Here is a 14,622-nt window from a genome sequence, read left to right on the forward strand (position 1 = left end):
TAGGCATCGAAAAGAAAAAATAATAGATATTACTTAAAAACAATGCATCGGATTAAAAAAAAGGTGTCAGCGACATAATTCTTGCTCATTTAAGTTTTTAGGGTTCCGTACCCAAAGGATAACCAACTCCGATGTCCGTCTATCCGCAGGCGGTGTCTTATGAAAGGCAATAATAAGACAGCTGAAAGGCAATAATAAGTACGGAATCCCTAGTGTTTTGACAAAAATGGAAATTTTAAAGTTACAGACAGTTTTAAAAGAACTTTTCAAAAGAGAAACGAAAATGTGCGACAAAAGAAATGTTCGTAAAACATCGTTGTGACGTAATAATGTTAATTGAATAGTATACACTTTATACAATTATTAATTAACATTATGACGTTACACGATCTTTTACGAAAATTTTTTTTGTCGGGCATTTTCGTTTCTCTTTTCAAAAGTTGGTGTTTGTCACAGTTTTGGACGATGATTTTCTGTTACAAAATTTATAAGAGCCTAATATACATCTATGCTCAGTTTCGAGACAGTAGTAACTTTTTCTTGATTAGACTTTAATTTTACTGTAATAAATTTTTATTTTACAATTTGAATGTAAACTTCTTAAATCTAGCCGTGGGTTTTCTTTCTTTTATGGTCAGATTTATTTTGTAACGGATACGGCGATTTTTTATATACCCAAAATGTGGCTAGTTTAAGATTGTTAAAACTACTATAAATGTATAGCGTGAATTTTTTCGATTTACATTTTACAATTTTCAAATGGCGAATATGTAAATAGGAAACTGAGAAAATACAGGGTCTTTTCTTTAAGGTCTTCCTTAAAGTTAAATTATTAAAATATCGCTGTTCACTGATCATTTTTCATCGTTATGTCCTAAATATGTCATCAGTTCTCACTTTCTGAATATTAACTTACAATGTAATAAAATCATAGAAGTCAATTTTAACCAACTTACTAACCCATTCACGTCATTATAATTTTATTTTATTCAACTTTGTTACTCCAAGATTACAAAATCTATATCTTAGCGAGTTTACAAAATAAGAAATTTAATTAGAAAAAGAACAATGTATTTTTCTATACTTCCATCGTACTTATTTGAAGGACGGTGTAGTTAACGCGCATGCGCAAAATTACATGTTTTATATATATGCGCATATCATTCTTCTTCCTTGACGCTATCTCTCTTTAGTGGCAAGATTACAACTTACAGACGTGATCACTTATGTAATATGATGTAAATGTTTTTTACATGAAAAAGCAGGAATTCTGGTGACACATATTGGTCATTAAATAATGAAAAATATTCAATGGATGGAAGAAATAGCAAACGGCGTTCATTTTAAAAATTACAATATCTAAGGCGCACACTTAAAAACAAAAAGGATCCTGTAAATGTAACGAATGGTAAAGATCATTCTAAAACAGTAAGATCGCGTGTGATTCGACTAAATGTAGACCGATCCTACCTCGAATAATCGATATACTATATCAATTTAGAAGACTCTAACTTCAATTAATCAAATTCTAAAAAAAAAAAAATACAAACGCGATGGCAAATAATATTCAATACGAATCGACTTACACAGGTTTTACTGTTTTTACCCAAAATCTGAATTAATATACTCAATGAACAATTATATATGATTTGTATATGTTTAACAGTGACCAATTTAATTTAGTTTATTAGGGGGTACAGGGTGTAATTAAAATAATTATGTAACGTATAAAAAAAAAAAAAAAGAATATTGTTGCAACAACGTTGAAATTTTTAATTTTGTTTTGTTTGTGAAAATTATATAATGACACACTTTACAATATGGGGCGTCACATTTTCAGAGATGGTTTTTTTTTTATAATTTCTACGTTGCGCGAAAATATGTATTAACACTTTGGATTAGAAAAAGAAGAAAAAATTAAGAATCAATATATAAAGGTAAACATCGCTCGTCGGAGGGCGTGTCGCTATAGCTTAACCCTTCGTCCATCGCGTGAAATTTCCGCACAGAGTTAATTTTTTTGCAGCATTGTGAAATTGTAATCAGTTAGTAAGCGCACTAAATTTTTTATCGATTTTTTTCAAATCCAACCCCATGTGAAAATTAGAAATATATTTAAAAATAATTTAAGCATAATTTTAAAAATAATTTATAAATCATAATTAAAAACATTTATTAATCCGATTATGTAACCGCAGAGTGGATTTTTAATCATATTTTAAATATAACAAAAATCATAGTTGGATATAGTTCAAATAGTAAAACATAGATGGACCAACGGTTAACTTGACAACGCTGAATCGATTTGACTTTGCTGTACTTGCCATCACCTAAAAATAAAGGCTTATAAATGATAGACGAAAGGTTGAAAACCCATTTTAGGACATCGCATCAATGGATTCTGCTATGAAAAAGTAAGTTCGAAATATACTGAAATATTCCAGAATGTTCTAATATGCTTCAGAGCTTAGACCCTCTTTGAAGTGAATTTCGGTTCCGGGATGTTCAAGATTATTCCAGACAGCTATGGACCATCGAAGAGAAATGCTGCAATATATTTAAAAGTATTCTTTACTGATACTGTAAAGTTCGCTAATTTTATGTATTTTTTTATTTTAAAAAAGTTAGGAAATTATTTTCACTGGTAAAAAATATAAAAATAAAAACTCCGCTCCCAAAATACGACGCCTCCAAAAGTGTGTCCAAGTTGAATGTAAATATTGGTCACTCATATATAAAATAATTATTAAAAAAATATATATAAAAAATTTCAAAAAAAAAAAAAAACAAAAAAATGATTTGTAGGAAAATGAAATATTTTTAAAACTAGTTATTAAATCTAAAAAACAAAAAAAAAACAAAAAAAACTATTTAAAAAAAAGATCCAAACTTGTGTTTGAAATTTTTCTCTATTTAAAAGATCCAAAAAAAAAAGATCAAATTGTAAGTTAAATCATATTTACAATATAAAATATTTATAATAAAAAAATAATTCAATATGTCTATTATTTAATTCCAAGCAACCCTATTATTTTTATCCCTATATGCAAAATGTACCCAAATACACGCAAACTGTATTACATACATGCAAAATATATTGCATATATATTTTATTTAATGCAGGTATTCATTGTTGGTTTTTAATTGATTGCCATCTATTAGGAAAACGTAAAGGCTTTTACTTAGCGAAATTATCAAACAAATTATATAACAAACAGATGACCGAAATCTTGTTGTTGGAAATAAATTAATCCTAATAATAAAGCAACCTAACTCTAATGTTTTAATCCTAATTCCAGCCAAAACTGATGTTTTAATCCGTATATGCAAATGTAGTTTTTACCTTTAGGCAAAATGTATTACAATAATGAAAAGTGCATCACATATATGCTATGCCTAATGCAGATACTTTATTATTGGTTTTCAATACTCATTGATAGCCATCTATCCACAGAGCGTAAAGACTTCTATATAGGGAAATATTAACAAGTTGATGGAAAATTATGGTACAAATTTTACAAAGTCATCCAAATCTCAACGAAGGAAATTAATTAATCTAGAAAATATAACTTTAAGAGAAAAAAGGCTCAAAAGTTGACGTGTAACAAGAATTTACAAATTGCATTTAGCATTTGTGCAATCACACTACTGGACATACACTTAACGCCCTCAAGGCATACATAATTAACGAGTTCTACTTTACCCATTAAGAAAATTCAAGTAAATTTAACAATTTTATTCACAATTTCACAAGAAAATAAAAAGACTTAATTCAGATTGATGAAAGTTTATCTTGCTAATTTTTGGATGCAATTACCGATGTGGTAGAAGCCTTAAAACACCATTTGTACCCTAAAACGGCAAAAAGTAATCGGAGCTTCACAATACCAAAGCTTAAATATAGATTTATTTCTTTTGCAGGATCATATAAAAAGTGATGCCCGTTTTTTGTTGAATTTTACAAATGTTCCTATTTGGTATAAAAAATTTGTATGGCACCAATAGGAACACTTTAATTGTTTCAGATGTTATGGAAGTCTGCGTTCTGGATGCTGATATTTGTGTCCCCCCAAAAATTTTTGATATTCATTCTGTTTATGCAAAAAAAAAGATTACGTTACGGCGCTTTCCAAAAAGAAAACAAAAAAAATTAGGTTTTTGATGCTATTAAGATATTTTTAGAGCATTTTATTACATTTACGTCATACAAATTGCCTAGCTTACTAATTGACTAGTCTCGCGACGGCCGGACGATTTTTACCAATTTTAATTTTTACTATCTATGTAGCCAATCAGCAAACAAGAAAAGATGGTAAGAAAAACAACTTTTAATTCATACACGCAAAGCGCATTACATTTATGTTTCCATTAATGCATATATTTAGCGTTTAGTTTCTAATACTCATAGATAGACATCTATTAAGCAAACATTTAGTTTCAAATATTGAAAGCGAAGCACACAAGTTAAATTTGGAATTGGTTAAATTTGGAAACCAATTTGGATTATTAATCTCCGAATTCAAATATTGTTCAAGGCAATTTTTCAAAATCAGCTTCAGAAACGAAGAAAAAGAGTTGGTTTTCTTGTTTCTGTTTTAAAACTACGACATAGTCTATTTGTAAACCATAAATGTAATAAATTTGCCTATATGACACAGAAAATGAATTTCTTTTAGTATTTTGTTTCTAGTGTATTTCGCCAGAGTACATCCCTCTCATTTGCAGGATAATTCTCAAGGAATACAATTTTTGGGTTTCAGAATCGGATAAAGCTTTGCATATAAAAGAAGAAATATAACCAAAATTCAAAAATTGATTCATTTGACGATCCAATAAGTAGTTAATAAAATATGGCCTGAAAATTATGCCCAATTTGGAATATCTCGGAAAGTACTAGCCTAATCGGAAAATGAATCCGATTTTTGTAATTTTTGGGTCAAAATGACCTTATAAACTGAGTTTTACTGAAATCGGAAATCTTTTTTTTTCTTCAATTTTTTGCAATTTTGTCAAGGGGTACCCCTTGGAAAAAATCGAAAAAAATTTTGGGTATCAGAATCGGATAAAACTCTGTTTATAAGGAAAAAATGACCCAAAAAATGCAAAAATCGGGTTCATTCGTCGATCGGATTAGTAGTTTTTGAAATATGGCCTAAAATGTATAGTGAATTGGGAATATCTCCGAAAGTACTCGCCTAATCGGGAAATAAACCCGATTTTTGTAATTTTTGGGTCAAAATTACATTATAAACTGAGTTTTACCGAAATCGGAAATAATTTTGGTTTTTCGATTTTTAGCAATTTTGTCAAGGGTACACCCCTTGGAAAAAATCGAGAAAATCGAAAAAAATTTTGGGTATCAGAATCGGATAAAACTCTGTTTATAAGGCAAAAATGACCCAAAAAATGCAAAAATCGGGTTCATTCGTCGATCGGATTAGTAGTTTTTGAAATATGTCCTAAAATGTATGGTGAATTGGGAATATCTCGAAAAGTACTCGCCTAACCAGGAAATGAACCCGATTTTTGTAATTTTTGGGTCGAAATTATCTTATAAACGGAGTTTTACCGAAATCAGAAATCATTATTTTTTTTCGATTTTAGCAATTTTCTTAAGGGGTACCTTGGAAAAAAATCGATAAAATCAAGAACAATTTTGGGTTTCAGAATCGGATAAAAATTATTTCATTTTATGATAGTTAAGTAAAATTTCCCGATATATTCTTCAACAGACTGAAAGGTAAGTGAAAATGTCAAATGAGTAGAAAATAATGCTAAACAATATCTCGAAAAAGTACTCATCGTTAAATAAATTAACTGTTTTTTGTGTATTTTGTATGGAAAAATTATTAAAACCCACAACAAAAAATCACTATTTAGGACCAATTTTATCCTAAAGCAAATTAAAACAAAAAGTTGACTGAGTTAATAGTTGAAATACCATATATAGACAGTGAAGATTACACTGTCACATTACACATAATATACATGTCACACATATATAACTGATATTCCCTTATAATCCATACTGTTCAATTTGAGCCTAATTTGCGATCTCACATGGAAACAATGGTGTTTACCAAAAAATGTTTCAAACAAAAGTTGTTTACTTTTTTTAATAGGAAGAATTTTACATTTAAACTTTTGTTCTATCTCTAACGGTTTACAAGATGGATCCTATGGACCCATGACTTAATTGACCTATATTGCTCATTTTCGAACTCAACCTCACTTTTTACGTCCTGGGCATGTTATAAAAATTTCACCTTGATATATCTCTTCGTTTTTGCTTTATCGTGTCCACAGACGGATAGATAGGCGGACGGACAGACGGACAACCGGAAATTGACTAATTAGGAGATTTTATGAACACCTATACCAAAATTTTGTTCGTACCATCAATATTTTTAAGCGTTACAAACTTGGAACTAAACTTAGTATACTTTGATATATATTACATTGACATGTTTACAGGGCATAATTATGAGTATACCATTACAGTTCAATAACCAAGAAACCAGTAACTTAGTACATATTATTTACATAAATGTAATACAAGTTGCATTTACTGTTTGAATACTGTTAGATAAATCTATCTGTTTTCGTTATTGCTTTCGAATTAGAAAGCCTTTTTGTGGAAATTGTTATTAAAAATGAATTAAAATGATCAATAAATTAATTGTTTACACATAGAAACGAAACAGGGCTACAATTTTTATATAGATATTTTTTACGAAACAATACTAACATTCTGCCATCTATGTTTGAATGCGATAATTATATCATAGTGCTTCCATCTCTGTTTAACTTGGTGTAATATAAATTTAGTTTAGTCGGAAAATCAATATTCGACGACTGCGTTGCCGATTTTCAATCGCCTTCTAGCAACCATAGATATGATTTACGAAGAAATGAATATTTTTAAATCGATCTTCTCTCTGATCATGCGATAAGTGTTCTTTTTAATTTGACACGTTCAGCTGAGAAGCAACGTGCTTTTTCACACCATACTTTAGGGGTATTCATTTTATTAAAATTTTCCAACAAATAACTTATTAACACATACCGGTAAGTATTTTTAACGACTATCTAGAATTGCGACATTTTTTAACGGTATGTTCCTCGAATATTTTTCTAAATAGCTGTATTTTTTTTTATTGTAGAAAATGGCTGTAGTACATCCTTTAGATAATACATTTTGGACCGATGCTCATCGTTATAAGGATGCTGAAGTGAATTATTATACAAATTTATCGAAGGTATTTAAATTTTCGCTAATATTTTGCTTTATGCGACAAGTTCAATTGCGCTTTTTTAACAGTGTTTGTACCAAAATTTGGTGATGGAATTACCCCAAAAGCTTGAAAGTTACCCGAGGACAAAACTACTACAAAAAAAGACGTAATTGAGGTGGAAATTTTGAGAATTCTGGAAAATTCAAGGAAAATTTTTTTACTTTAATTTAGCCTATATGTTCTTTCGAATAGTATTTTGTCCCCGGGCCAAAATGATACAAACTGCATGGTTTAACATATAATCTGTAAACAATATACAAATTTAACATGAATTTGACCCAAACTTTGAACTTTGTGACTGCCAAATTTTATTTTTGACAAATCAGATGACAACGGCTTCATAGAAATTTGAATATTGTTTATAAAACTTGGGTAAAATGTCCGATTTCTTCACATGTTAGTTTTGAAAAAATTTCGTTTCAGACTTGAGTCCAAGCCTTATTTAAGGTACATTTTACCCATAAAACACAAACATCGCATTTATTTGACGATTCGATTTGCGAGATTACACTTTTACGCGACGAAAAATATGGCAAAATCCTAAAACTATGCATCAAAAATCTTAAAATAGATGCGATTTTCGTAGATTTTTTGGGTCAAATCGACCCTCTATACTAAGTACTACCTTCTTTGGATCAAACTCCTTTTTTAAGATACAATTGATCCAAAAAAAAACACAAAAATCGGATTTATTTGACGATGAATTAACGTTTTGCGAGATATCACTCATTCGCGACGAAAAATATGGCAAATCTCAAATACTAAATCGTAAAATAAATGATATTTTCGGATTCTTTTTTTGGGTCAATTTTTCGCATTTTTCTAAGGGCGATATCTCGAATTCAATTTTGTGTTTTTGTATTCAATTCTGCAATAGCAATATCATTTAAAGAATACTTAGAGGGGTGAAAAAATCGGACTCGACTGTAATTAACATACTTAACTAATAAATTTTCTGTTACAAGCTTCAGAATAACGTAAATCCTTCCTCTTTACCAAACGAAATCAGTTCTAACAAATCACAATCCAAAAAGAATAAAAAAAATAACGATCCAAATAATATATCCGTTCAAGTGACAATATCCCCAATAACAAGTGTCCAAAATCCTCCTGCTACTGCTAACATAGAAAATAAGGATTCGGGGAACGCTTCTGGTGGCAAGAAAAAACGTAATAAAAAATCCAAGGTAACAATTTGTTGTGTTTTTTGTGTCTAAATTTGGATTTTTTGGGGATATTTCAGGATTTTTTACTTTGCTTTTTTTTTGAGTATTGTAATCCCATTTTTAGGGTGGCGCCAATGCACCTGAAAATTCATTAGCTGCACAAGTTCAAAAAGCTCGTCAACAACTCCAAAATCAATTACAAAATGTATGTATTTGGATAACCGAATGCTCCCAAAATTAATGGAATGTTGATTTTTTTTTTCATTTTTTGTTTTTAGGCAGATAAAGGCAGCAACACATCTTTAGCAGATCTTGTATTAAAATTAGAAGAAGATAAATTGAAATTAGAAAAGAGTAAGCAAATTTTTTTCAATAATCGTTGGGTGGCTGAAAAACCGGGAAATATCGTCTTGGAAATTATTGTAATTTTTATTGTTGTGTTGTTACAGCTGTGTCATCGCTTATCGATAGAATAAGCGCATTAGAATTAACGGTTAGTAAGTTACAAGGCGTCAAATCACAATCCGCTGCTTCCAGTGTACCCCAAAAGAGTGCGGCACCTCCACCAGCCAAAAAAGTAGAAGAAGATGACGATGATGTTGATTTGTTTGGTTCAGAATCAGAAGGTGAAGATGAAGCAGCTGCCAAAATTCGAGAAGAACGTTTAGCTGCATATGCTGCCAAAAAATCTAAAAGTAAGAGTTTTATATTATCTTCGACCTTCATTCATATTAGACCAATTTTGTTATCGAGGAATCAGAAAAACAACCCTTAAAGTCTTATGACCAGAACTTAAAAGGAAATTCGAAGGATTGGAAGAGGCTGTTTTATAAATATTGCCCTTAGATAAATTTGAAAGGCATAGAGCCCCCAAAACTTGACATTCACACAATTTAAAAAAAAAAAAAAAACGTACTTATAATGCACCCCACCCCTCTTCGATGTTCTTCGAAACAGGATATTTCCAGGAAAAATATTACTAATAATTAAATTAAAATTTCAGAACCAGTGTTAATTGCAAAATCAAACATCATTTTCGACGTGAAACCATGGGACGATGAAACCGACATGAAACAATTAGAAGGAATTGTACGATCAATTGAACAAGATGGTTTATTATGGGGCGCTGCAAAATTAGTACCATTAGCATACGGCATCCATAAATTACAAATCAGTTGTGTGGTTGAAGATGATAAAGTATCTGTTGATGAAATCCAAGAAAAAATTGAAACTCTGGGCTCTGAATTCGTTCAAAGTGTGGATATCGCTGCTTTTAACAAAATCTAAACAAATTTTTTATTTCGGAAATCTTTTTTTTTACCCAAAATTCTTTATTTTTTGAAACGTACTGTACTTCAATATTTAAAACGTACTGTTAACTTGTAAAATTCTACAATTATGTTGAGATAACAAATATATACAAGTTTTTTTTCCTTCTCTAACAATTTTCATGTGTTTTCTTTTTTTGTATCCAGTATGTAAAGGTTGAATGGAATTTTGGACCAGTTCATAAGTTTTTTAACCCATGTTCTTGGTATTTGGTAATTTCAGACTAATTTCGGTCAGTTTTTCGCATTTTTCGAATGCTCCTGGCTTCGAATTTTTTTTTTAAATACTTAAAAAAAATGTTTAATTGATCTGGATGAAACTTGAAGTTAGATTTGACCCAAAAATGAATGGTTTACGAAATATATCGACTTAAATTTTATCGAAAAGTTGCCTATTAAATGAAAGAATTCTAAATAACCTGAAATATTAGGAAATTTTTGAAAAGGTTTCATTAAATAAAAATTCTCAAAAATAAAATATTTTATTTGAAGACAAATACAACTGAAATGATTTTTGATGGTCGATAAATAATCCTTAAAAATTTATAATAACATCCTCCTTAAAATTTATAACCAACAATGAACAAATCAAGAACTGTATGCGTGTGAAGCTGAATTTTCATGAGCGCCAATTCTAAGGGTCTTACATTATCTACGCTCATTACATTCGCATTGGCGTAACAATAGAAAACAAAAAATTTTTAGGCAAAAACGATAAATGACCTTTTAAGAGTAGAAATATTGAATTTATAGAAAATTTTCGCAAAGTTCTTTGAACTCGCTTCCGATAAGAATTCTAGGTCGAAGGCACACGTACGTTTAAAATCGATAAAACGAAACATGTGCTGAATTTGATTTTCATTTTCGTCGCTTTTGGATCCCTGCGCTAATTCTTTCGAAGTTAATTCAAAAACTTTCAATCAAATAGATTTATAAATTCTGGGTAAATCCGATGTTAAGGCCCTTCTATTGTAACGCCACAGCATCAAACAAAAGAAAACAAGAAACGCGTAAAAAAATATTTTTTATACTCACAGCCCGAAGATCACAGTTCAAAATAAATTTTAAATTCAAAAAATAAGACTTCGAAGTGATCAACAGTTTTCGATTTCGATCGACATACAAAAAAAAAAAATAAAAGGTACAGGAAGGCGCACGTCAAGTACGGTAAGAATTGACATTCATAAAAATTCAACATTTGATTAAAAAAAAAAAAGGTTAATAAATTTTTAACAAAAAACTTTCTTTTTTGTTCTGTGATTTTCCTCCATTTAAAAGAAAAATTCTTCACATAAAAATTGACAACAACAAAATAAATTAGAAAGTAAAATATTTAAAATTTAAATATATCAATTAAAAAAATTTAAATTTTTATTATTTGAGGTGAAAGAGGGGGGGGGTTAGTTATATGGAATTTAAATTTTTTTAATTGGTATCTTTTTTTTTCCATGAAAATTATGTACAAAAATCGTATAGTCACGATCTAATTTTTTTAATAACAAAATTAAAATGCCTAAATATTTGCGTCAGGTCCCAAATCGAACGGATCTTACGTTCTTCTAAATTAAAAACAAAGCGAATATTTGCCGCGGGTAGAAGTTATTTGAATTAAATAAAACAATTACCGAAAGAAGAACATAAATTCAGGGCCGGATTTAGACTTAGGAGGCCCTTTCCACATTTGGTGGAGGCTTCTTTTTAAGTATGACTTATACCTAAAGAGTTTGTCAAAACGATTTTAAATGAGTAAAGCGCTAAGAATCATCTTTAATCTTCCAAAAAAACTGAAGCCTACGACTAAAATTTCCATGGCCTTAATAGTTACCAAGTTCCGTATGATTAGGTGTCCGTTGACGCAAATAAAATTATTACAAGAGTCCATGTAATAAAAATTGGATGCAGGAAACAGAAAGTTCGAGAAAAAGCGCCTAGAAGAGCGAGCGAGAAACAGCCTCTCGAGAGACTGTTAACCTCAATGTACCACCAACATTGTTTAGAGCAAAAATGGTTAGAAAAACTATTATTTCCCAAGAAATTTCTTTCTGAAATGACTCACTAAATTTACGCTTGGCCGCAGAACTATCTGCTTTGATTGCACGGACTCTTGTATTCAGGGATATGATGACACAATTATTATTTTGTATTTTATATACAGGGTGTTCCCCCCTGTTCTAGAATCTTTTTTAAAAAAAATAGTGATACAAATATATAATTAAGATTATATTATAAAGTGCTTAAAATTTAATTGGTATATAATTATATGCATGTCCTACTTAAAACAAATGATTATAGAAAAAAAAACCACATACAGTCAAAATCGATTATAACGACATCGCTTATAACAACGACTCGATTATTATGATACTTCCTCAAGGAACAATGAAAGTTCCGATCGTCAAAAGACAAGCTGAATTATAAAAACATGGAGATAAGGTCATCCCAGGGGATCTCTGATGATCCACGGCCGGGATTTTCTTTTGATGAATCACCAAATAAGCTACTATAGTGACATCTCTCTCAATAGCGAAGAAATATGGTAATTCCTTCTAAATAAAAACTACATATCGCTTAATAATCGACTATCGGATATAACGATCGTAATTATACGACCCCTTCTTCAATGTCGTTATAACCGACTTTAACTATAATTCAAAAAAAATTATTAAACCTATAATGTAATTTCAAGCTAAAAATTTTAATAAAATACAGGGTGACTAGTCTTTTTTTTTTAATCGGATTTCTAAACTCTTTACATCTGGGTTATTTCATAGAAATTCCCTTTTCAAATAATGTAAGAGCTCTTTCGAAAATCCATTTATAATTTCCGGTGAGATCCCGGAAATCTAGAATTTGCTAGACACCCAAAACTAAAATGAATTAAAATTCGAAAATAAATCGATGATAAATATAATTAAGTTTCTAAGTTCATGCGATCTGGAATCTTATAATTCTCGATTGCATGGATCTATTTGATACTTTTTCATTTTATTGGAAAATATAAAATTAGAAAAAAAAAAATACTGAAATGTGTTTTTTTTTTGTGGGAATTTCCTTTTTTTTAGTAATTTCGACCAAAAAATCTGAGTTTCATGAAAGAGCCAGATTGAAGCTAATATTAAAATTTATTGTCACTCGCTGGCTGATTTTTATGTTATGCTTTCATTTCATTTTTAGATTATTGCTTCAAAAATTTGATTTTTTGTATTGAAAAAAGAAAGGTCCCATTTAGAAAACTATTGAGCAAAAACAAAAAGAATCGTTAGGTTGGTTTTTATGTAATCATTTCACCTGAATTTTCTTATCAAAAACTAATTTTTCTCCAAAAATCATATCCAAAAGTCAAGGATTCCTGAGGAAGTCAGCAAAGTTGACGAAACGTTGGCGAAAAATTAATAGTTAAAAAAATTAACATAAAATCTTTATTGTACATGGACTTAAATTTTCATGGATCGATCCAAGATTCAGTATAATGTTTGGAGAAAATTTAATATTTTCAATTTGGTTCCGATTTACTGAAAATTTAGTTTAAAATAAAATGGCAAATTTATACATCTGAATTTATGCTCAAATATATTTAAATTGAGTTGAGTTTTTAATACAGGGCGGCCATCTTCTATTTTTAACTCTGGTTTCAGCGGAATTCCCAAAACTGAATTCGAGACTAACTTTTTAGGAATTTCACATTCCCAAGTTTTTCAAAATCGATTGCCATCCTGTAATTTCTATATTTTGAGTTACAAATTTCAAATTAAAAGGTAAAATTTTGTTTAATATGGAAATATTTGTGATTATCGAAATTCACTTCAAATTTCCGAATCCGAAAACAACCGTATATCAGAATGTTTTAAAAAAAAGGAAGATACTAACCTCGAATGAGAATCTATCGTCCTAGATTTCAGCGGGAATAATTTCAGAGTCTAATCTCTTATCTCGTAACTCTCGGATTTTGAAAATCGTCTCATTTTTAACTTTCTTCGAAACATGGAAGAGAAAATAGAAAATCGAACGATTTCGCCGAACGTCTCATAGCGGATTTTGAAAAATCGAAATAACAAAGATAGCCATAACAACTTTTACAGTTTGATAATGGTTATATTAAACCGAAACTTGTCAATTCTTGATGATTTTACAGTGGAAAGTTCGATCAAATTCAAGAAATAAAGTTCACCTAACGATAGGAGATAAAATCACGAGTCAAATCTTCGTACTTATTGTCTTCAAAAATTTTTTTTATTTCGTAAACTCATGCAAATTTTTGAACAAAAATTTGCACCTACAAAACTTCTTCCAAAATAGTAACAAATATCGTACAAAGCGCGGCGTAATATCACGCCCAATAACAAACAACAACAAATTATTATATTTTTTTACAGAATTATTTACAAATTATTTTGAAATTTATTACTCAAAAAAATAAACGAAATATTCAAAATAAACGAGTTTTTCGATTTGAAAATAAATATTATGAATTAAATGCTTTTGTCACATTAATTTTTGAACATAACAAAATTTGGATTTTGGCAGAATCCGAATAAAAATTAAATACATTTATGAAATATTTTTAAAATAATTTAAATCCAGCCAAAAATGATTCAAGTTTTCCATCCTATCTTGTTAGCTGTTAATTATAAGTGAATCGTTTTTGTTTTTGCCAGATAATTGAACAATTTTCATGTCATCTGTTTTCTCATGTCATTTTTTTAGAGGAAATAGCTTGAGCGAGTGACTGTTCTTTAGAATTGCAACCTTAAATGCTTCTATTTTCTACAAAACTAGAAAAGCTCATGAAACAATACCAAATTTTCCGGTTTAAAGTATTTTACGATCACGGTA

The 14,622-nt window shown here is 29.7% G+C and overlaps 1 protein-coding gene and 1 long non-coding RNA gene across 3 annotated transcripts; one reads left to right on the plus strand and one right to left on the minus strand.

Annotated features, from left to right (window-relative positions):
* Positions 1-6,920: 6,920 nt before the first annotated feature.
* On the plus strand, positions 6,921-9,906 carry LOC123302772 (probable elongation factor 1-delta). 2 transcript variants are annotated; one of them, XM_044885858.1, is made up of 7 exons: positions 6,921-7,068; positions 7,164-7,259; positions 8,261-8,482; positions 8,586-8,666; positions 8,740-8,815; positions 8,911-9,156; positions 9,465-9,906. In XM_044885858.1, the coding sequence occupies exons 2-7, from the start codon at positions 7,167-7,169 to the stop codon at positions 9,746-9,748; spliced, it is 1,002 nt and encodes a 333-aa protein (XP_044741793.1). In that variant the 5' UTR covers positions 6,921-7,068; positions 7,164-7,166; the 3' UTR covers positions 9,749-9,906. The 2 variants fall into 2 exon arrangements, with proteins under 2 accessions (XP_044741793.1, XP_044741794.1); XM_044885859.1 differs by lacking the exon at positions 8,261-8,482.
* A 1,280-nt stretch (positions 9,907-11,186) lies between these two features.
* Positions 11,187-13,468, minus strand: LOC123302796. The gene is made up of 3 exons (XR_006535556.1): positions 13,456-13,468; positions 13,340-13,341; positions 11,187-11,831 (listed from the first exon to the last, which is right to left on the minus strand). It is a non-coding gene; the product is annotated as an uncharacterized LOC123302796 (long non-coding RNA).
* Positions 13,469-14,622: the final 1,154 nt, after the last annotated feature.

This window comes from Chrysoperla carnea, chromosome X (genome assembly GCF_905475395.1).
Source record: "Chrysoperla carnea chromosome X, inChrCarn1.1, whole genome shotgun sequence".
NCBI lineage: Eukaryota > Metazoa > Arthropoda > Insecta > Neuroptera > Chrysopidae > Chrysoperla > Chrysoperla carnea.